Source organism: Melopsittacus undulatus, chromosome 6 (genome assembly GCF_012275295.1).
Source record: "Melopsittacus undulatus isolate bMelUnd1 chromosome 6, bMelUnd1.mat.Z, whole genome shotgun sequence".
Taxonomy (NCBI): domain Eukaryota; kingdom Metazoa; phylum Chordata; class Aves; order Psittaciformes; family Psittaculidae; genus Melopsittacus; species Melopsittacus undulatus.
Window position 1 is genome coordinate 14,203,533 of NC_047532.1, and position 23,659 is coordinate 14,227,191.

The 23,659-nt window shown below is 52.1% G+C and overlaps 1 protein-coding gene across 2 annotated transcripts in view; it reads left to right on the forward strand.

The window, feature by feature from the left end:
• SSBP3 (single stranded DNA binding protein 3) overlaps positions 1-20,684 on the forward strand; it is a 53,544-nt gene extending 32,860 nt beyond the window's left edge. Inside the window, exons 5-18 of one of the 2 annotated variants that reach the window (XM_034064084.1) lie at positions 2,366-2,455; positions 10,176-10,256; positions 11,029-11,088; positions 13,073-13,139; positions 13,247-13,323; positions 16,444-16,508; positions 16,617-16,665; positions 17,041-17,076; positions 17,268-17,322; positions 17,805-17,875; positions 18,425-18,503; positions 18,727-18,755; positions 18,889-18,990; positions 19,537-20,684. In XM_034064084.1, coding sequence (XP_033919975.1) covers positions 2,366-2,455; positions 10,176-10,256; positions 11,029-11,088; positions 13,073-13,139; positions 13,247-13,323; positions 16,444-16,508; positions 16,617-16,665; positions 17,041-17,076; positions 17,268-17,322; positions 17,805-17,875; positions 18,425-18,503; positions 18,727-18,755; positions 18,889-18,990; positions 19,537-19,566 — 891 coding nt within the window. In that variant the 3' untranslated portion in view covers positions 19,567-20,684. The remainder of the gene's footprint in view (positions 1-2,365; positions 2,456-10,175; positions 10,257-11,028; positions 11,089-13,072; positions 13,140-13,246; positions 13,324-16,443; positions 16,509-16,616; positions 16,666-17,040; positions 17,077-17,267; positions 17,323-17,804; positions 17,876-18,424; positions 18,504-18,726; positions 18,756-18,888; positions 18,991-19,536) is intronic. The other variant, XM_034064085.1, reaches the window with a different exon arrangement.
• The last annotated feature ends 2,975 nt before the right edge of the window (positions 20,685-23,659 follow it).

A 23,659-nucleotide genomic window follows, 5' to 3' on the forward strand; every position in this document is an offset into this window, starting at 1 on the left:
TCCCATCGCTCCGGCAGGGCTAAAGGTGCCTCGGTGTTTACCTTAGCGGCGGGGCTGGGAGGGGAATGAAAGAGAAGTGAAATGTCACTTCTCAGCCTCGTAAATCATTCATCAGGGGCTGACCAATCTGGCTCCCATCCTGCAGTGTGCTCAGGGCACTCGTAGGCTTTTCATTACTGGGTTCTGCCAAGCGCCACGTGTGCGAGGAGCTTGGGGTCCCTGTTAGCACCATGAAGGCATAGGTGAGGTTTTGGGGTGTCCAACATGGAAAAGCACTCTGTTTTTTTTTGGGAGAATGGGCATTTCCTTCAAGACGTTCTTTGCCCTCCTTCCCTCCACTCCGTGTGGCAAAAGGCAGCATCTTTCCCCCTTGGATCCCCCAAATCCATGCCTGTCTTCGCTCCTCACCGCTTGGGGATCCATTTTGCCTTGGGAGATTCCCCCAGCAAAGGATTATGGTGTGCTGGAAATCTCTTGAAACCATAAAATATCACCTTGGCAGCTTTATTGCAGCGCTCGCCGCCTTGGGAGAGAAGCGTTTTGCGTGATAGAGGGTTTAATAAAGGAAATTCCAAATGGGCTCACAGCAGTTTGGGGCTCGGTCTTATATATTTTTGCATTAAGAACCGTCATCTGCTTTGCAGAGAAACTGCAATATGTTCATGGCCTTGGATTAAGATTTGGTTTTACTTTTATAGCTGACCCACTTGGGGGGATGGAGGGAGGAGGAGAACTGGGTTCACTCCCTCTCCCGTCTATTTTTGCTGCCGTCTGATGTATAAAAAGAGCCTGGAATGGGCAGGCTTATTTTTCCTGCCAGGACTTTTCTTTATTAACTGTAAAAACACTCAGATCTGGCCTTTGCTGTGGATGTGGGGAAGGCTGCTTGGGATGCTTGCTTCAGCAACATAGGGGGAGTGTGGTGTGGGCTGTGCTGGGGGGGCTCAGGACCCTGTAGGTGCAGGGGGACCCCAGTTATTTCACAGAGAGGGTCTCTTTTTGGGGAGCCAGCCTGTGCTGTCATCTCTGGCACTTGCAGCTCTGACGTGCTGGGGTGGGAGAAGGGATAGCTCATCCGGCGTGGTCCTGGCCTTCATCCCACATCCTGCATGCCGGCTGCTGCTGGAGAGCATGATGGAGTGGGGACAAGGGGTGGTCCCTGGGAAAACACAGGGCCTGATGCTTGTCATCAACAAGGCTTTCTGTTCTGGAATAATGAGATTCCCAACCAAACGTGGGGTCCCACCTTGGCAAGCCTTAGTCCTTAATAGCAATCCTTAATTATCCAGGCTGCCCAAGTCTTGTGGTTGTCACTGCGTCGGATGTGGTGAGGGGCTGGGACTGGCTCAGCTGCTGTCAGGACACAGGGTTTGGTGGGGACAGGATGCTCCAAGCTTTGGGGTAGGACCAAGTGTGAGCAGGCTCACGTGTACCCCATCTGTTGATGGGATTTCCTCAGTGGAAAATTTTTCTCCCAATTTCTTTTATGGTGGATGCTTTCCCTTGGCCCTGCCATGTGGTTTTAGGTGGGTAAGCCCATCGTAAAAGTCATGGAGGGTGTAGCTCAGTGATCCAAACCCAGTTAACATCACCAAGCCTCCCTTGTAACTGCCCTGGATAATGGTGATGGTTAAACCAGAGTGCTTCAGCAGCACAGGTGCCGCTCTGAATTCCAACAGGGATGTAACAGCAGCAGAGGTCTTTAAGGAAAGATCTTTTTCTTACGTTCTCCTTCTGGGTAGGAGCTTCTCATCATTCCAGTGCTTTCCAGTGCCTCCAGCTCCACAGCACAGCAAGGAAGTGCAGACAAATAGAGATGCTGAGCAGAGTGTCCTGGTACCTCTTGTCCTTCCCCATCCCTACTTTTTCAGAGCTGGAGCCTCTCAGGTGTCTCATCATGGGGAGGCACAAAGGGAATGTGACCCCACAGATGTGGTGCAGTGAATTTGGAAATCCATAACAGAACCTTGGCATGCTGGTGAGGTCAGGGAAGCATCTTTTTCAGAGAGCAGGACAGAACCAGCAAGCCTGTGCGGGTAAGAGAAGTACTCAAAAAGCTTGCAAACAGCTTGACATGGAGGATGAGGCTCATTGGTGGATGAATGACATGAAATGCCTGGGTAAATGAATAAATAAGCCCTGGAATTATTGCCAGATTTTGTGGAGCCATCTCCTCCATGGGCGAATCACAGAGGCCGGTGCCCCTCTGCTTGCTCAGGGGATGGGGCAGCGATGCCTGGGGCTCTGGAGGTAGGAAGCAAAGTGACTCATTGGGATGTGGCAGATGAGACAGCCTTTTAGATGTGTTTCTCCCCTTAATTCCCAACTCATCCCACTGTGTTTGTCCTGGTTTTGTTCCCTGCAGAGCGCAGCAGCCGCCCCGAGTCCCGTGCTTGGAAACATTCCCCCGAACGACGGGATGCCCGGGGGCCCCATCCCACCCGGCTTCTTCCAGGTAGGCTCCCACTCCTCCTGATGCTCCCCTCCACACCATGCACGTGTTTGCTTACGCTCTGGGTGTCAGCGCTGTTGTGCCTGTGTTTTTATCCCAAGGGGATGCTAGGGAAGCAGCATGCTGACCTGTGTGGGAATAACTCGTGTTCTGCTGCCCTTCCACGTTTGCTTTCTACTCTTTGTGGCCTTAAAGCAAATCCCTTCCGCGCTCGAAGAGGTTACTGTGTATTTACAACCAGTGTTTTTTTCCAGAGCTGCTTGGTTTGTGTTTGGGTTGGGGCTGTGTTTGTTCTCCGGTCCTAACAGACGTGCATAATTGAAAACATTCTGGATTTTGATCCCTGAAACTTCTTCCCCCTCCTCTGGTTAACCGCTTGATTCTTTCCAAATGCAATCACTGGAAGCATTAACAAACCCTGGCTGTGGCTGCAGGCTCCAGCCAAATTCCCGCATGCCGTGGAGGCACCTTGTAAGCAAATACCTAGCAAAGTCCCCCAGATCCCCTCACTCCTTCCTTCTCCTGCGCCGAGCTCTGACCAAGGAGGGGGTAACATGTGTTTGGAGTGATGCTGATGGAAAGGATCTCGACAAGCACATAGGAAAGGAGTTCTCACATGTGAGCCATGGAGTTTTCTGTGGGTTGCTCTGCCATCTCTTTGCAGTGGCATCAGTTCTTGGTGCATTAAAACCTTCCTTCTTGAGGCAGAAACACTTGTTCGTGTAACGAACGGGACGAGGGTTGGAAGGAATATTTGTTTTGGCAAGATGGTGGGGTTGGTTTGTATCTGGGCTTGTGATCTGTGTATGGGAGAGCTTCTCCGGCAGTAGGCAGGCGGGCTCGATAAGGCGCTTGTGATTTATTGTGGCGATATCTGAGCCCGATACCGCCACTTGCGTGTGGATGGGAAGGGGGAAGGAGGGCCTGGGGTTTCTCTTAGTGAGATCCCATTTCCTGAACATGCTTCTGACAAAGTAAGAATATCCGATATCGATCGGGAACCCTAAAACAGGCAAAGCTTGTAGCAGCGCGGGGTGAAGCCAGCAGCAGAGATGCTATCTCACAGGTCACTGCCGCTGCCAGCAGTGCGAGTGCCAAGCTGCTGCTTCCAACAGGAGCCCTGATCTCGGCCCGTGGTGGAGCTCACTGTCCTCTGGGGCTCCTGCTTCACACAGTGCTGCGAGGGATGCACAACTGGCACCAAGTTAGGGCAAGGCTTCAAGAGTAGGGGTTGGCTTTCCCCTGGAGGGGAAGGTGAGGAAGAGGAGTCACATCTCCCCAGGCGTGTTGTGCATGCTCCTGTCTCGACTCTTCACGTTGACAGCCTCTGAGCTGTCCCCTGTGCTTTCCTGTCTGCCCTCACATAGTAGTGTTGCACTGAGGGTCCTGTTCAGGAGCAGACAGATGATTCTAGCTCCTTACATCTTGTGGAGCTGGACCAGGAGCCTCTGGGGAGGGGAGGCTCAGAGGCAGCCCTGCTTTCTTAAGGGGTTGGAAGTAGATGTTAAGGTCCTTTCTAACCCTGACTATTCTATGATTCTGTGACCTGAAAACCCAGTGGCACCAGTGCAGGTGCCGTGTGTGGGGATGCTGCCCATCCCTGGGGCTGCAGGAGGGAAGAGAGAATGGGTGCTGATGCATATGGCTCGCATGTGACATCTCAAGAGCCTGCCTTTCCTGAAAGCCCTCCAACATCTGGTTTCTCCTCCCAGCTCTGGAGATGGAGGGGAGAAGAAAAATCCCACCTCTTAACACAGTCTGAACATGGCCTCCATGAAAGCCTGTCTGATTTGTTGCAGGTGCTGGAGCTCCTTCCAGCTTCAGGGGATGCTGGACACCAGCTCTTGCAGAGGAGGGCTGGAGGCTCAGCAGGGAGCTGGTCACAGCCTGGGGGTGATTTCCTGTCTCTGTAGGAAGCTGAAGTGCTGAACATAAGAGGGCAAAACCAAAAAGGTCACAGGAGATGCAGCGGATTTCCCCCCGGCCCTTGGTGTGCCAGCACTGGGAGGGAGTGAGGTTCCTGGTGGTACCAGCTCAGCTGGTGCTAGGAGACTGGAGGATGGAGAAGGCTCAGGGGGGTTCAGCTTCTTGTTCTTCCATGCCATACTGCAAGCACCAGAGACTTGCAAGGGAGATCCCTGGGGGGAGCAAGCATGGGCAGACTGGTTTGGGGAGGGTTTAGAGGGCCTGTCACTGTCCTGGCATGGTGGGGCTTCATATGAGAGCTGAGATGGGGAGTCATGAGTGAAGCTGAGATTGCAGGAGCCCTGCGCTGCCAGCCTGGGGGTGCATGAAACCACCCCCAGTACCACACAATGCTGCTGTTTAGCAAAGGGAAAATTGATACGGGCCATTCCTGGGAGCTGGTGGCCTAAAAGCCCATGGGAGTGAGCTTGGGGAAGTAACACATCAGGGAAGGGCAAGGAGAGGAGGAGTCCAGGCTGCAGCTCCCATCTGCAGCCATCATCTTGCAGGGAGAGTCCCTTCACCGTGCTGGGGCTCAGCAGCGACCTTCAGGCTGAGGGCCAAGGGAAATGCAGCCTGCAGTGCCCCAAAGCCTCCCCAGAATGGTAGGAAAGGAGAGGCCCTTGGCACCCTTGGGTTGCAGGGGCATTGTGTGGTGCCAGGCAGCAGCACGGCATCGGGCTGTGCGCCGGACAAAAGGTGGCTGGGTTGATGGCCGGCGTGGGTAGATGCTCGCATTGAAATCTCTCTCTTTGTCCCATTGAGATGAGCAAACAAACCCTCTGCTCATCCTCCAAAAGGTCATCGGAGGCGTTCCTGCTTTTGTTGTGAAAGCTGGATGGATGCCGGGGTGCAGATCCCTCAAAAGGAGGGTGCCAGGGAAATGTAGAAAGGAAAATTGGAAACAGAAACCAATCAATACTGTGCCTCCTTAACACTAAATACATGGCAGGGGGGCAGCCAGCAGCCCCCAGCCATGGCTCTGCCTCCTCTCCCCAGTGCAAACTCCCTGTGCTGCCCTGTACCCCGCACGCTGATGAAATGGAAAGTTGACCATAAATCAATGTCGGCACTGCGTTAGCTATGCATCAGCAGCTCAGAGAGATGCACCAAAACAAAGCACCGCCTGCTCCGTGTTCCCACACTGCCCCCTAATGCAGAGAGACCTCGGGAGCCAGGCAGGATGGGGGGCTCCGCAGCCCCCCGACTTCCCCTGCCCTTCCCGCCTCTCTTCCCTGCATCCCGCAGCACATCCCTGTGGGTAAGGTTGCCCATAGGAGTGAGGATGGTAAAGCCAGGAGTGATAGGAAGGGGTCCATGTTGTCCTGCTCCCTCTTTGGATGCCACCATTTTCCCCCTGCTCAGCTGTGCTGATGTCTCAGTGGGATTTCCCATCCCACATTTGAGATACGTCAAACGTAGGTGACCACCAAGTGTGGTCAACCGGTTTTTGGTTGAGCCACGAGACGGGGCTGCCCTTCCCAAAATCCCAGGGCAGAACCCGGTATCAGTCATGCAGCAGGCAGGGTTTGGAGGAAGGTGACTGAGGAGCTGGAGGAAAGGAAAAGCAAGCACTGGAGAAAGTTCTTTTTTTCTGGAAGTTTAGGAGGATGCCCGAGGCTTTTGTACCGAGTGTCTGGAGCATATGGTGGGATTTGCAGTCAACTTTCTCTCGGGTGCTCCAGCCAGATGGAGGTGACTGTTCTTGGCTCCGGCTGACACGGGTTTGTTTCCTGAAGAGCTTGTGTTAAACATATTCCTTAAAACCAGGCTTCTGCAGTTGGGAGCCCCAGCTGCAGGCGAGGCAGAGCTCCTGCCCACGGTTGCCTTTCGCTGTCTGCGGGGGAACTTGGCCTGCCTTGCCTTGCTTGCCTTGCCTTGCCCTGCCTTGCCCTCTCTTGGGAAGGTGCAGCTGTGTCCCAGCACTGGAAGGCGACCATGGTCTTCCTCTTTGAAGGCAACAGGAGCACCTCTCCTAAAGGCTCCTTCAGAGACACCTTATATTTTGGTTGACAACTTGCAAAACCTCCCTCTCCTTCGGTGGAATTAAAGCTCCCATGTGATAAACCCAGACACATCTGTGATTAATATCCATCTAATTTCATTTAGTATTATCTCATGTCAAAGCCAGAAGGCAGGGGCAGGTATTTCAAAACACAAGATGCCTTCCTGCTGCTAACTCTAAACTGTCAGTATGCTGTGGCGGTGATGCTTTGCCTTCTCTTACCATCCTGCGTTGTTCTGCCACCCCCAGAGGTGCTTGGCAATGCTCTTACATAGGAAAACTCGCCCATTAGCTGAAAGTCTGTAGCCCATCAGACGTGATCCATTTGTGGTGAGGTAGGCTGGAAACAGAAATTGACACACGCAGGGCGAGGATCGCTCGTGCCATTTTCCATCTTTAATATTTTACAAGAAGTTTGAGGAGCTGAGCTTATGAAAGACAGACTGGAAATAACACGATCGCCTGGGAAGTCCCTGTGGAAAGCAGCAGCAGCAGCAAACTTTGGTTGTCCAATGGGCCAGGTTGGGCTTGTAACTATGGTGCCCATAGTGTAAAGGGGAGAAAAACATGAAGCAGAGAAGAGATCGGGGCACCGACAGCCGTCAGAAGCAGTACCTTCTAACACTGTTTTAGCTCTTTGGGTTGGTTACTGGGGGTGTTTTTGAGGCAGCAACAGGAAGGTGAAGACCAGCCCCTCTGCAAGCATGCAGTCTGGGGGTGGAAAGAAAACAGAACTTGATGGGGTTTCTCCTGTTGGGGAGAGCACTGGTCTTGATGAGAGTGAATTAGCTGCAAAGCAGGTCCTGGTGGATGGAGCTCCGAGGGGATGTGACGCTGGAGCATTTGGGATGTGGAAGAAGCAGGACTGCGTTCATTCAGCCTCCTCTCCTAACAGCACTAGTTAATCACTGCTAAATAGACGTTTTTCAAGGGAAAAGGGTGGTTCTGTTGGTTGGAGCCCACATGTCATCTCTGCAAAACACTTGTTTCAACCACCACGATCCATCAGGATCATCTCCCGCCTCCTCTGCAGTGAGGGAAACCCATGCGAATAAGCAATCGATCCAGCAGGCGTTCCCGGCCCAGCGCAGGTCCCGGCCCTGAAACATCTGCAAGTATTTATGGAGATAACAATATCCAGAAGGTCTGTGTTCCTGATGGAGCAGAGCAGCCGTGCCGGGAGGGGGCCGTGGTGGCTGCAGCCCGGAGCGAGCGTTTCGGATGCTGCTGCTTGTTGCTGGTTTGAAAAAGCAAGAAAAGAATGAAAAGGAAGAAGGAAAAAAGCCCCTTTGGCTCCTCCCTGCCTGCCGAGGTGTTTGCACAAGCTGGGTGTCTGCAGTCACGGTATCCAGAAGTCTCTGCCGCGGGTGGTACCGCATGGGATAATGCAGTGGTGAGGATGCTGCGGTTCTGAGGCTGGAGCATCCCGGGGAGCAGCCTTGGGGCAGTGGGGCAGGACCACACTGTGGAGGCTGCATTCAGCAGCACAAACAACTGATGCTCGCTGGATCCGGCTGCCACGGGGGATTTTTCCCTGGTGAAAACACTGCTGTCTCATATAGATGATTCTTCTGCAATAACCAAACACTGCTTGCTCTGAAGCTCCAGAGGCAGACCTAAAGCATCACCTCCAGGCCCAGACAAGGTGTGTGTAGGTGGCCATGCAATCAATACCTGTTACCCCACACCCTCACATGCTGGGGAATACAACAGGGAGGACGTCAGGAGTTTAATGAGGGGTCTAATAGCTCCAGGATGGGGTCTGCGTGCCTGTTCAGGCAGTACCTGGATAACAGTGACTTCCTCCTTGCAGCACAGCAAGCCAGGCATTGTGGAGGACCTGTTGACTCCTGCATTGATGGGATTGATTGGCCTCTGCAAGTCCTGTTTTTTCCTTCCACTTGGTTTCATTGCACGTTCACATCTGCCAATATTCCCTACCCCAAATCCTGCAGCCGTAATGTGTAGAAGGGCTTTTGTGATGGCCAGACCTCGCTGGGGAGCGCTGTCCTCTGTGAACTGATGATGTGAAGTGGCTGCTGCCCCGGTTCAGTTTGCATTCATGCAGAGTTAGCCACCTCAGAAGCAGAAATAAGTCGAGTTTCATGCATGGAGAGGACTTCTGCTAAAGGAGCTTGATGCTACAATGGGACTGCAGAGGTTTATCTTCTCTGCTCTGATGCGACGTGGATGGGGAAGGTGGTTGTGTTGGCATTGGAAGAATTGACCAGATGTGTTGTGACCTCTTCCAGCCGAGGCTCACTGAGGAGTAGGGCCAGGAACCAGTTGCCTTCAGCTCCTGGAGAATAAATGGTGGGACCTCATTCCCGCAGGCACAGCGGCTGGAGCGGGGAGGCTGGCAGCAGGAGGCTGTTGGTTTCCATGCGCTTGGCTCCATTTCGCCACCGAACAGTTCAGATAAAGAAGAGAGGAGGGGAAAAAAAAAGGAGGCAAAAAACCCACCCTCTTACTTTATTTACATTGCACTCAAGTTTCCGCTGTACAAAAGAGTTGCAGGTGCAAATATGTCCTGCCTTCATTAACTTCCCCTCCCTTTTTAATTTATGTGATTTCAATTTTCCTTCCCTGTACTGTTAATTAGGGGACCCTCTAATCAGGACCATTATCACAGTGGTATTCATGTTTAGGAAAGCTGCTAAACAAATGCTTGCAAAATTGCTAAATGGCTAATTAATGTCTGTTAATTAAGAAAATTGCTCATGGTAACAAACCATGCCATTGCTGGCAGCAGCTAGAAGGCGAACACTTGTTGGAATTAGGAACGAGGCAGGTAGAGAACATCTGCTCCGGCGCTGGTCCTGGAGCCTGCCGTCGCTTCCCATCACCTACTGACAAAGCTCCTTTGCTTTCACTACCAATTACACCTCCTTTAACTCAAAAAAACAGCCTTCCCCCCCCTTATGTTAACACACACCGGTATGTTCCTGCGCTGAGCTCGTGGCTTTTCCAAGCATTCCGTGCTTTTAAGGGGAATTTAAAGTAAAAAGCAAAAAAGTGGGTGTTCAAGCCCAAAATGTCAGCGGCTGCTGCATTGCAGCCTTAAACCTGCACCGACTAATCTCTCCTTTCCCCCCCCCCCCCCACCCCCAGGCATCCTTTCTTTGCTCGCAAGCCATTTTACTCCAATCCTTAGGGAATCCACCTCGAGGAAGGATGTTACATCCCTACAGCCTGGCGATGCAGCCCCGGTTGTGCCGGCTAAACGCTGCCCAGGTGCGAGCTGAGATGTGCTCCTCATCCTCTCCAGCACCTCCACACTGTCAAACCCCCCCCAAACAGAGGTGTTTCCAACCTTTGGGATGGGAGAGGAAAACGATGCTTTTTTCTTTTTTAGGTTTGGGGTGTTTTTTTGTGTTTCCCCAACCTCTTTGGTCCTCTCCGGTGTATTTTTTTCTTCCTGGTTGCACACCCTTGCAAAGTGTTTCCCTGTTGTGTTTCTCCTTGCAGACTTGGTTGAACTCCCAGGATTATTTACGATGTGGCTGCTGTATTTTGACCGATGTTCTGATTTTGGCTATATATTTTTAACATTTTTTCCCCCCTCCTCCCCATATCTCATTATTCATTGTTCAGCTGCAAATGAATAGAAACTCACTTGGAAAAAGAAAAAAGAGGAAAAATGGGAGGATGGACTCCCAGACAAAACAGGTCCACCCGTCAATCCTTTTTTTAGCTCTTTTCTGCGCTTTCATGTGCTAATCTATAACCTCCTTCTACTGTCTGACCTCACAGGGACCGCCTGGGTCACAGCCCTCGCCACACGCACAGCCTCCACCCCACAATCCTAACAGCATGATGGGACCCCACAGTCAGGTAAAGACACTAGCGATGGGTAGGGCTGTGAACTGGGACGTGCGCTCGATTTGCCTTTTCTTCCCCCCTCTATAAGCATGCTGGGCAGCGGGAACCTGCTTCCCCTGGGGAGCATCCCCGCGGGCATCCCAGCTCTGAAGCACAATGTTGGCTTTTTTTTACCTTTCCCCCCCTTTTTTGTGGTGTTTTTTTTCTTTCCCCTTTTTTTGGATGTGCAGTGGTCAATGGACTGAGGAGTCAATCGTGGGTATCAGCCTGTTTTACCTTCCCAAGGGAGCCTGAGAGGTTTAACTTGATGTGGGTTTTTAAGCTTCTGTTTAGTAGCAGCAAGAAAAGAGTAACTTTAAATCTCTTTCCTCTAGTTTTTTATGATCTTAGCACTGGGGTTTTTTTTGTGTGTGCGTGTCTGTATGTGCTTATTTGCCACTGTTTTTTATATACCTCTATCTAGTTAAACCTGACCAGTACCTAGCACTCAGGGTTTCCCATGCACTGATTTGAACAGCCTCACCTAGCATTGCCGATGTCAAACACTAAACCTACAGAGAAACTGTTTAAAAAAAACCTAAATAAGAGGACTCCGGACACCTTTTTTCTTTTCATTTTTAGTTTTTTTTTCTTTTTCCTTTGGAAACCTATCACTTTTTTAAAGAGGATGTCTCCAGAAAACACCCAACTCACACAAACACGGCGTGTGCAGGCTAACCGGCGTGCGTGGGGAGCGTGCTGCCTCCCCGCACCTCGGCCTCACCTCCCTTTTGTGTCCCCGCAGCCGTTCATGTCGCCGCGCTACGCCGGAGGTCCCCGGCCCCCCATCAGGATGGGCAACCAGGTACTGTGCTCCCTGCTGTGGGTTTCCTAGGGATGGCTTTTGTTTGGGAGCGGGGGGACAAGGGATGGGCATCCTGAAGATGCTCCTTGGGTTCGGAGGGCAAGCATCGCATCGCCTCCATCGGGCATCCTGTTTTCTTGGTGCTGTCACATAACCGTGGTATTTTAATGCTATTTTGAGGTTCAGGCGTATCCAGGGTGGGGAATAGGCTGCTTTGATTTGTGGTGTTCTCAGCATGCTTGCCGCCCGCCTGGATTTTCCCTGCAATCATGGAAAATTAAAGCGATGGAGATAATCCCACTGCTGGGTCGAGCGAGTGCTGGGATCAGCGGTGGGGTCAAGCAGGGCAGGTCGCTGGTGAATTTTTGGGGTTGGGTTTTATCCTCTTATCCCAGCTTAAACAAGGGCAGTTTGTTTCTGGCCTTACGGATGGAGGCTTCCACCCCACGCGCTGCCTGAACGCGTGGCCTTTGGGTGAGGAATTCATCTCCTTCCCAACGATGCCATGCAGATCCATAGGGTAAGGGCCGAACCATTAAAGGAAACCTGGAATTCCTTTGAGGAGCAAAGGTGATTTTTAAATGTTACCTTGGGAGCTTGATTTTTGGCTAACATCGTTTTTGTATAGCTCTTATTAGCAGAAAGAGTGGGATAGTCAGGAAGCGGGATGTAGCAGCTTGCTTCGTGTGGATTTGAGACTTGAATTGCTGGAGCTTGCTAAATGATGGGGAGACAGCTGAGATGGAGCTGGGAAAAACACAGTGGGGGCTGATGTAGGACCTCCAAGCCTGGCTGGGCTGCAAGAGCCTCCCACCAGGGCACTGGTGGTTGTTCTAGAGAGGTTTTAATTGACTGCACCTCCTCATGGGGCAGTTTTAGTGGGACCTCATCCTGCTGTTGTCCTGGGCTCTTACTGAGCTCTGCTGGAGGTGAGCCCAGTGAGAGCTGGGGCAGGCAGGGGACTGGTCTGGGGAGGCTGGTCAGGCATCCAGGAATGGGTAAAGTTAACGGGAAGGATTGAATTCTTTCCCCCCCAAACACCGTGTGTAAAACACAGGTTTGTACCTACGCATCGCTCAGTGAGGTTATGGTCACATCCAGAGGGACAAGAGGAATAAATAGGCAGGCAGGAAGGTCAGACAGCACAAGTGTAAATACCCATCTCTGCAACCCCTCCTCGTTTATCTTCCTCCTGCTGCCAGCATCCAGGCTGCAGAGAAACAAGGGATTGGGCAGACTGTGCCTTGGCACAGCCATGCGCACCCCGTGCCCGCGCTGCGCTCCAGCAGTGGGATCCATCCTGCCTGCACTCAAATGAAAGGCAGCGCTGTAGCAAAACTGTTTACAGTTTGCTTCCCCCAGGCAGATGGTATCTGCGATTTTCTGCCCCTTTATCTGTTCAGAGCAGCCTTTGAACTTTAAATAGCATGTTGGCTGAGCAGAAACGGGGGTTTGGGGAGGGGGAGCATCCGCCTTCCCCTCTGCCTGCATGGGAATGGGTTTGAATGCTGGTCCGCTGCAAATGGAGCATCTCCCCACTGCAACCTGTGCAGCTGGGACCTGGTGCTGGGTGAATATTGGGGAGCTATGCTGCTGGTCTCCTTTCCCTGCCAGCTTTGACACCGCTGCTCCGTGCAGCCTGTGCTTCCCCTTGCTTCCCTAAAATACAGCAGCCTGACATCACAGGGATTGCAGGGAGAGAAGGAAACACTGGTGACTTATGTGGTTTTTAGAGGGTGTTTGTGAAAGGAAAGGGGAGGCAAACACACGGAGGCTGTAGGAAGATATAACCGGGATGCAGCAGGATGTGGGATGCAGCAGGATGCGGGATGCTCAAGCAGCTGCAGGTTATGATGCAGCAGGAGGGATGGTTGCACATCGAGGAGCCCACTGAAAACCTAAAACCTCAACCCAAATCTCTGTCTGTGGGCTGCATTTTAGCAGTTACTGTGGTTTTTTACTCTTCCTTCCCTTGCCTTCACAGCCCCCGGGTGCCGTTCCCGGTACACAGCCATTGCTGCCCAATTCGATGGATCCCACGCGACAGCAAGGTAAACCCAGCAGAGGAGGGCTGAACGTTAACCTTTCTCATTGCCTGTTAATTTGGGACCCAAAACGGTTGCTATGCCATGTAACACCCCTGCTTTCCTCCCAACAGGGCACCCTAACATGGGCGGCCCCATGCAAAGGATGAATCCTCCGCGAGGGATGGGCCCCATGGGTCCCGGTCCACAGGTAAGCCCAACACCAAAGAGCATCTTACAGGCTCCATCAAAGCAACCTCTTGAGGCTCCAAGGGCTGGGAGTTCCCCCCACACACCCTGTCCCCCCATTAGTGTTAATGTGTTTTACATTAGTCTTGCATCTGGAAATCCCTTCCTTTTAACATGAGTGAGGTCTTCGGAGCTCATTAAGGATATTGCAACATCCCTCTTGCCTTTCCGTCAAAGGGGATGGCACTTAGTGCCGCGCCGGAGCAGCCTTTGAGTGCATTACACTGCCTGCTTGGAAAATAGTTCCGACCCTAACAGCAGGAAAGGGAAAGGAGGCTTGCATTAGAAATAAATAAATAACAAGGAATGGCAAAGATCCCTTCGGCAGGGGAATAAGGCTTTCCCCTGTGAGGTTTCCCCTCCGCCTGCCTGCTTGAGCTCTCTATTTCAGGCAAGGGGAGTAAACTCCTGAAATTAAGCAGATCTGGGTTAATATATGCCGTCTTTCCCATGGATTCGCTTTACGGAGTGGCTCGTTGTTGACTCACTCCTGTTTGTTCCTTCTACGAGACTTCAAAACCGGATTACCATATTTTGGTTGGAGGTTTATCCTCTCTGCATCGTCGCCTACGTCGAGTTTGCAGCACGAGGATCGGAGTCTGTCAAGAGACGAGCGGGTGCGCTGCAGTCTTGTTTTGTTTCCCCCCCGGAGACTGTTGGGAGAAGTGAATATTGTGTAAGGAGGGAGCTTGTGTCATCTCTCTTCAACACCAGTATGAGGATGCTGCTCAGGGATGCCTGCCCGTGTCAGCAGGGTCCGTCCCGGCGCAAGGGGATCAAACCTGCGCGAGCATCATTCCACGGACGAGCCCTCCGTTAGCGCCAGCGCTGTGCTTCAAACCCTCCCTTTTCCTGGAGGATTGCTCCCAAAAGGAAGATGGCATTTGTCAGCGTGCCCTGTGCCAAGGCGAGCGGCGGCGCTTGCCTGGGGGAGGCTGCTCGCTTTCCCACTTGCAGGGAAACTTGGAAGCAGGGAGCGCGCGCTGAGCGCCGCGTGGGATGGCGGCGGCTCCGGCAGCCGCGGGAGTTGTGAATGTTCAGGGCTTTATTTTTGACTCCGACGTTCCCTGTGTACGTACATTGGGGAGAGGGAGCCGGGAGGGGGGGGGGTTTGGAGGCAGCTTTTCCCTGGAGAAGCGCTGGGCTTCCCAATCTGGCACCCACGGGCGCTGCCTCCTCGCAGCCATCCGGGAGCCAGCGCCTGTGCTGGCAGCCACCAGAAATAACACAGAACGGCTTGGGTTGGGAAAGGCCTTTGAGCTCATCCAGTCCAACCCTTACCCCAGCACTGCCAAGGCCACCCCTAACCCATGGCACTGAGGCCTCATCTCCAGTGTGTGAACACTTGCAGGGACAGTGACTCCATCAGGGCAGCCTGTTCCAGTGCTTGAGCACCCTTTGGAGAAGGAATTGTTCCTAACATCCAGCCTAAACCTCCCCTGGTGCAGCTTGAGGCCCTTTCCTCTTGTCCTGTCTCTTTCTTGGTCCTTGGGAGAGGAGACCAGCCCTTACATCATACACACCATACCAAACCCCCGTCAGCCCCTTGCACTTTGCATACCCAGGGCTTTTTGTCCTTTAAGCTTTGCATCAGGACCTTCGTAAACATCCTTAAATTATTCCAAAGGACTGCAGAGCATCCAGCCAGGACATCCCGGCATCCTGACGACAGCCACTCATTACGCACCGAGGATGAATCATCCCTCACAGCTGATCCCTGCTGCCTTTTTCCCTTTAATAGTCGCAGTTTCAGCTCTGCAGAAGCCAGGATCAGGTTTGCCAGTGCCTCTTGTGAAGGGTGTTTGTAGCTCGCTGGGTTTCAGCGGTGTCTTGCCGGAGCCTGGCATCCAGGTCGCTCGGCACAGCTGCGTTCCCTCCCCACCATCCATGAGCATCTTTCAGCTGGCTTCGTTTTCCAGCCTTTCAGCTCCAATTAAAAACGCTTTGCTTTTTCTTTCCTTGGAAAAAAAAAGGGGGGGGGGGAGTTGATGCTGCTATTCAGTGTAAATGGATGGAATTTCACTCAATTAAGGACTTGTCGGTAATTTGTTTAGGGAAAACCCTTTTCTGCCTCTTCAAAACAAACTTGGCGATGCCCTCAGTGGAGCACCATGCTCCTGTGCGTCCGTAAATCCAGGGGAAGTCGATGGCACTGAAGTATTGCTCTTAAAATCCAGCTTGGAGCGCTCCGAGGGGCTTCAGATTCGGAAGTGGCCATTCATCCCTCCTCCTGCCCGAGTGATTTTTGCTCTAAATGGCAGAAATACAGCCCAAAAAGATGCATCGCTGGAGGAAGGTGGGAGGGGAGGAGAGGCAGCGTGACCTAAATCTGGCTGCACATCACCCAGAGGGCACAGGGAGCAAAGCAGACCAAATGGAGCGCGGCATTCAGGGGATTCCTCTTCCTTCCAAGCCTTGGGCTTGGCTTTGTACTGGAGCTGGGTTTAGGAGATGAGGGATGCAGATCTGAGGCTCCTGGTCCCAACTGGGGTGGAATAACCCAGGAGAGCAGCCCCAAGGGCTGCCTGCCCTGGCCTGTTCCCTGTGGCTGCAGACCTGTTCCAGGGGATGTAGCAGAGAGCTGGGAAGCAAGGGGAAAACAAGTCTGGCTTGGTTTTCCCTGCTCCAGCCTGGGAGCAGGGGATGCTCCATCTTGGAGGGGAGCTCATGCAGCCTTTTCCCATCCGTACGCTGCAGCAATAACCTCCCAAGCAATGCTTTCTGTTCTCTTCCTGCCCCTGTTTTCTCCTGCACAGACAGACAAGCCCAAAGGGATGCTGCAGGTGGCTGTGAGCCACCGCATCTCCTGGAGCTGGGAGGAGGCTGTTTCCCCTCCCCCAGCATGGCCTCAGAGACCAGGGGGCACTTTGGGGTTCAGCCAGGCTCCCTTCCCTATTGCTGGGGTTGATGATAAACACGATTGCTGATTGCCTCTGCATTCGTCCTCATCACCTCATAGGTATCCATATTTTTGCAAACAAACCCTCCTGGGTTTGTGTTTGTTTGGGTTTTTTCCCCCTTCTTTTGTCTTCTCTGGTTTCCCTTCCCTTTATGGCAATCTGACCCTCGGTTATCGTTGCAGAACTACGGCAGCGGCATGAGACCTCCACCCAACTCCCTAGGTCCCGGCATGCCTGGAATTAACATGTAAGGAAAATCCCTTGGGATGTGTGGGTCCCAGCTCAGGTTTTGCAGGATTGTACGGATAGAAACACAACTTAACTTCTCTTTTCCCCTGTTTCATTCTGACCTCAGGGGGCCGGGAGCCGGGAGACCGTGGCCGAACCCCAGCAGTGCTAACTCAGTGAGTATCACACAAGCAGGGAATGGTTTGGGTTGGAAAGGACCTTAGGATCACCCAGTTCCAACCCCCTGCCATGGGCAGGGACACCTCACACTAAATCATGTCACCCAAGGTTCTGTCCAGCCCGGCTTGAGGAGCATCCCATAAATGAGGCTCCTCCTCATTAGCTGAATCTTGCTTATTAGAGGGGTTCCTCAACCTCTTGTTCACAACTGCATCTAAGCCCTGCTCCTCTGGGGCTGGTGGGCCCTGGTACCCCCATCCTGGCTGGGCTTAGGGGGGTGGTGGGGGCTTTTGGCTGTGCCCCACTGGGGTCCAGCCCTCAGGACCCCCCCATGCATCCCATGGCTGAACCTGGCTCTCTTCTCTCTACAGATCCCATACTCTTCTTCATCGCCTGGTACATACGTGGTGAGTCCTCCGTCTCCATCTCTCCATGCTGTCATCGGGGTGCAGAGATGTTACGGCTCAGGGAACCACTGTCTGTTGGGGGCCTGGGTTTGGGGGTGCAAGGTGCAGCTGTGGGGGGCATTTGAGGACATGGGGAGGTGGGTGATGCTGATGGTGTTTGCCTGGCTGATCCCTTCTTTGTCTGTCCGCAGGGTCCGCCCGGCGGCGGCGGTCCTCCAGGGACACCCATCATGCCCAGTCCTGCAGGTATGAACCCCCCGAAATCCCCTTCTCCAGTCCCTTCCCCTGCTAGGAAGCCCTCATCCCTAGGGATGCACCAGCAAGCATGGACAACCCATGCCCAGCCAGTGATAACCAACTCATGTAGCTTTCGCCTCTGTGCGGAGTGAGCGGCATGGGCTGCTTGGCTTCAGGATGGCGTTTGGGGCTATTCCTTCTATCTGCCTATGGATTCAGGTGCTGCAGGGCTCGGGGAGGTGAGGAGTGCTCCACATCTGGGAGTTACCTCCCTGCACTTCCCGACCAGGCCTCGAATCATTTTCCACAGTTGAATTTCTGTGATTCAAAACTTTGTGGATCTTCATTAAATCCAAATTAGGCAGAAAATGGTGGTACTTAGAGGGAATTTTAGGTGATAAAATACAAAAGAATGAGTTCAAGTGGCACGAGTTTGTTTTAATTAAGAAATGAATTAATCACCCGCCTTCCTGGGCTTCACTGTTCCACAGATTCAACAAATTCAAGTGACAACATCTACACAATGATTAATCCAGTACCGCCCGCAGGCAGTCGATCGAATGTAAGTCTGCTTTCTAATCATTTACATATCAGATACCATAACAAATCATAATTAACTTCATCAGTTGTGGGGGAAGCAGTTTAATTGATTTCAGCCATTTGGTACAAAACAGGAATAAAACAAACCATCAAAAAGCGATTAACTCTTGGGCAACTTTGTTCGTTTCTGATGCCTGTTAAGAGAGCAGCGGTCCTGCCGCTCCGGCCAGGGTGGTGGCAGCTCTGGTGGGGGGTACAGGAGGGTTTTAGTCCCATTAAATGCTGGTTGAATGAGCCCTTTGTATTGCCATGGGTCCGGCCAGATTCTGCTTGTTAAGGTGGAGCTGGACCGTGCTTTTGCCACGCAAGGTTGATCCTTGAGGTCCATTCCAAGTTGGTACTCCATGATTTACATACCCTTACCTCCCCACAGCCTCAGGGGTGGATGCATCCCTCCTCTCGCCCCATTCCATAGGGATGGCTAGGATAGGGATGGAGCCACCAGGGCCATGGCAGATGTGCAGGGTGGTTTTGTGGCTGATTTTGGGTTTGTCCCCTTCTTCTTCCGCAGTTCCCGATGGGTCCCGGCTCTGACGGCCCCATGGGCGGCATGGGTGGCATGGAGCCCCATCACATGAACGGATCGTTAGGTGAGCACCCACCTGAGGGACTGTGGCATTCACACCATGGGGGCTGCAGAGCATCCCAGTGCCTGCTCCCATCCTGGGGTCAGCCCCTGGTCCAGACCAGCGCTCAAAGCAGAGCCTTTGGCTGGAAATCAGATGGGGAGCCAGGGAGGAGAAGGGCGGGAGGGCATGGGGACCACTGCTGCACGCTCAGTAATGCTCTTCTTTTGTGTCCCCCACTGCACAGGGTCAGGAGACATAGATGGACTTCCAAAAGTAAGTGAGCTGCAGAGTGTGTGTGGGCCCCCTTTTCTCAGCACTGGGGGGCAGGTGGGGCTGCATCCTCCCACCATGGTGTTTCGGGGGGCACAGGACCCTGCTCACAGCCTCCCCTCTCCATCTGCTGCAGAATTCTCCAAACAACATAAGTGGCATTAGCAATCCCCCGGGCACTCCAAGAGACGACGGGGAGCTGGGAGGCAACTTTCTCCATTCCTTCCAAAACGACAATGTGAGTGAGGACCTCCCTGGGGATGGTGGGATGGTCCCTGGGGTGGCACAGGGATTGGGTGGGTTTGGTGGTTGGTGCCTTTTGGACCTGTGAGCTGCTCCAGGACAGAAAGTGGGGAGGAACAAATAACAGTGGTGGGGACAGTTTTGGGTTCTTGGTGGGATGGGGGTGTACCGATGGAGGGGAGAGGATCCCACAGGATGGAGAGGAGATGGATGGTGCAGATGAAGCCAGCTGTGCTGGCCTGCCTGATTCGAGACTTCCAGACATCCCTCCTCCTCTTCCTCTATTAGCAGCATATACACGCATGCATGTTAATGACTTGTTTTTAATTGCATCTCACCCCATACTGTTCTGCTGATTTTTATCCCTGGAAAAAGCAAGTTACAGAGCAGACTATGCCCTGATAAACACAGGTCTCCTCCTGATTGATTGCATCCAACTAGGTTGCTGCACAGTTGTCATCAGCCATCCTTTGGCATCCCCCTTCGGTATCGGGGGGTCTGGCCCGGCTGGTTTCTCACCCTGGCTCTGTCTCTCTTCCAGTATTCCCCCAGCATGACGATGAGTGTGTGATTTCCCTCCCCCTCCTCCTCTCCAGGATCAAGAGAGTCAGCTGCCATTCGGAGGATCTCAACGACTTATGCAAGAAGAAGAAGAAGAAGAAGCTAGGTGTATGGGCAGGGACACGCGTGGCGGGGGACAAAACCCCAGGTTTAGTTTCATGCAATAAAAAGGCTGAACTTTTTATTCCATAAAACATGAAGGACAAAACTTAAGATATTTCAAGACATGACAAGACCCTTCTTTGTGCAGAAGGGTTTATATATGTACATGACACTTCTTTTTGGAAACAAACGGAAGCCTCTAGCACCCAACTCCGATCTCTTTGCTTTGTTCTTTTAAATAAAGACAGAAACCGAACCTGTTGTATGTTTGTGCCGTGCGACACCAGGAAGCTAGTCTAGATATGAAATCTCATGTTGTCTCTGTTGTAGTCATTATTATTCTCTCTCTTTTTTTTTGTTTTTAATAATAAACTGGACAGTTTACAATGGTGGTTTTCGTTCGGAAGGCCTGGTTTTGGTTGTGTTTTGGGGTGGTTTTTCTTTCCCCCCCCCCATGTTTTTGGTTTGGTTTGGGGGCTTTGGTTTTTGGTTCGTTTTGCAGCACAACGCTTCCTCCTCCAGTTAACAAGATCTGCTTTGGGGAAGAGACTCCACCACCTCGTTCTTTGTTAACGCAGGTGACCCCTTCTAGGATCACATCCTCGAATGAATCGTGATCTTGCTCTCTGTGACTGTGGCATGCACTGTGTTAGTCTTTCCCCCCCTCTCTGAGTACAAGAAGAAATCTCTGTCCCTCCCTTCCCCAGGGCCCTTCAGCTGGTTCACTGCAAACAATTGATTTCTGTTATGATTTTTGTCTTAAATCCACCAAAAGAAAAGGGTTAATCTGACCTGGGACTTGGAAACTGTGATCTCCAGCTAACTTTGAGGGGGGAGGGATATTTGCTTTTGGGGGTATTTGAGGGGGGATATTCTTTTCTTTAGAGATGTGCTCTTGTCAAGGTTTCACTTCTCTATGATTTGGAACTGGATGGAGATATTTTTTAAGGAATTCTTGTTGTTAAGATGTAACCTTGCTATTCTGTAGGCTCGCTCTGTAACAAGGAAATAAAAACTAATGGCAAGCATTGGAGGCCCTTCCTTCTGGTGGGAGAGGAAGGGACACGAGCCAAGGCGGCGGGTTGGGATCTCTGTACATGACACTTCCCCTGTAGTTTGGTCTCTGTTTCTTTCTCCAGCTCCCGTTTTCTGCTCCATGTATATCATACTCTGTAAAATACTCTCCTCCCTCGGATTTGCCCTTTGTGCGGATTATTGCAAGCATTGTATCTTGTTTCAGTGTTTTTTCTTACCTTGTAGTCTGCTTCGAAAAGTTACCCAGAGGGGGAAAAACAATGAGAAAAAAAAAAGAAAAAAAACCCAAAAAAACCAAGTAATAATTATTCTACATTGTAGTTTGTGTACGATATTTGTTGATAATGTTTTATTAAAGGGATGTCTTTTTTCCGCACCCCTCCATTGACGTTTTTGGGGACATTTGGCTTGTTTTTATTATTCTGACTGCAAGACATGAGATGACAAAACCTTTTTTTTTTGTTCTTCTTAGTGTGTAATATGAATTTGGGGGGGGGGGGGGAAGGGGGGTGTTTTAATGTTTTGCCTTCTTTTTCCTGGGCATTTTCATTGTGCTTTACCTGTAGGAAGTCGCTGGGGAGGGAGGGATAGGTGGGATGGGGAGGGTTCAGAGGGTGTCAGTCGCATAGTTACAGTCAGGTTAATACCTCCCATAGAAATAACACAGATTTGTTGCAAATACACCCAGGGGCTCCCCAAGGGGTCACCTCATTTTCCTTTCCCACTTGTTCAGGGTTTGTTTTTTATATATATATTTTTATTTTCCTTTTTCTGTTCTGACATGAGGAAACGCAAGGACTGGGTTTAATGTATTTTAAAATGAATAGCTAAATTATTGTCTTCATTGGTATGGGATGGTTCTTTGAATGGTTACGGTTCTCCCCCCTCCCCATGCTGTAATAAATATCAACATAAACATTTGATTCCGGTGCTCTGCAGTTTGTTCTGCTCCTTGCTGCCAGGCCCGGGGGGTAACGGGGAATTGGTTTTCAGCCTTTATTTATCATGGACCAAACCGAGGTTTGGAATGCGGGAGTGGGGATGATGCTGAGCTGAGAGCGCTGGGGGTTCTGGCTGAGGCTGGGGAGGTGGATGGGATTCGGCTGCAGTGCAGGACCCAGGGCAGGTTTGGGTGTGTGATGCTCACTTGGTTAAAGGGTTTGGGGGTTTTAAGCGGTTTGAAACTTTAGCTTTTAGCCCAGGAAAATGATCATTCCTGCCTGTACCAGGCTGAGGAAGTGCTTGCTGAGCCCCTGCCTGCATGGGTGCAGGCAGAGGAGAGCTTTCAGGGGCTAAAAAGAGGGATTATTTTTGCATCCTGTTCCCCAGGATGTCCGCATTAGAGGCTGGAGGAATTGGGATGCCCTCATCCATCACCGTGCTGGCATCCCATGCAGCAGGCTGCAGATCAGGGATGCTTTCAAGAGGAGCTGGGGTTCTGCACTGCTGGGAGATGAGCAAGGGAAGGGAAGGGGAGACAAGTGTCCCCTCCAAAATAAATACATACTTCTATAGGCTTGCAATGGGGTGTGCTGACCCCCTTGGGCAAGGCTGGCTGCCGTGCAGGGGGGGATGTGCACCTTTTCATGATGAAACTTGGCTCCAGGAGATGCTGGAGATGGGGAAGCCAAGGCGAGGCTGACCTGGCATCCCAACAGGCAGCATCAGCAGTGTCTGGGGAGATAGTGGGGCTTTTTAGGTCTTTAGCTGGGTGATTACAAGTGCCAGGGGCCTGAAACGCTCCCCGGAGCTGCTGTTTGAGGCTTGTTCTCTGCTCCAACCAGTCCAGGCAGGATAGGGCTGGCTGCGATCTCCTCCTTGCGGGAATGTTGTTCCAAGTGTGGGCTGCAGGCCTGGGGGGCTCTGAGCTATCCTGGAGCTCTGCTTGTGTTGGGGGATGCTCCCAGGACTCCACAGCCGCATCACCGCTGCAATTCCAGGCGCACTCCATCATGGAACAGAAGAGTGAGGGGCAATGCATGGGCTGGGAACCACCCAGAAACACCACGGTGCCTGCAGAGCCCATTAACATGTAATTAGGAGCTCTGTGTGTCTGCACCCTTTGCTGCCTGTGCAGGTTTAGCACCACAGACATCCTGGTGCGGGGTCCGCAGCCATGCCCCAGTGCGGGTTTTGGTCCAGGCAATCCCACCCCTCAGGGCTTTGCAGAAGTGTGAGCATTGGCTGTCACTTGGAAACATGACCCCCAAGTGTAATTGGTGATGCTGATGAGGCCCTCATGCCCTCCGGGCTTTCCGAAGCCGTTCCTGCCCATCGAGGAGCAACAGGCAGGCAGCATCACTGCCTGTGGTGGGTTTATTGCAGGGTATAGGAAAGCTCTTCCCGGTGGTTCTGACTGGGTTACAGGCTAATCTTATTAAACACCAGCATGAGAAACTGCCAAGTTCCCTCCTCTAAACGTCTCCCGAGCCCAGCCTTAGGGATAATTGTCTCCCCCATTAGTTTTCATTAAATTAAATGCAGGAGGAGGATCTGAAGAACCAGGGGCTCCGGTCTGAGCACAGCATGTACTTGCTGGCACAATGAGGGCAAGCCCATGGAGTCAGGTTTTGCACCAGTACTGTGGAGTGATGGAGCACAGTGTATCATCCGCAGGGCAGGCTGGGGACCAGAGCCTGCACCTGGGGCTGCAGAGCTCTCCTCTGGCCAGGCAGGCACCACCAGTCTTCATCTCTGACTCCTGCTGCCCTGTTCTTGCATGCTCTGCTTCCCTGGCTGCAGCTCATTAAAAGTTAATGCCTGGCTCTTGGTCCATGATGAGGTAATGCCATTCATTTGCTGACGAGCCTTTATAAGTTATTGATGCCAACCCAGATGTGCCTCCATGACCTGGTGCTCTGCTCTTGGTGCCATCTTTCCCAGCTAGGCCAATTCCAGCGGGTCACACTGGCAGAATGAACCACGGGAAAACCAGTGGGACACCATGCATGGGTGCATGGCTGGCT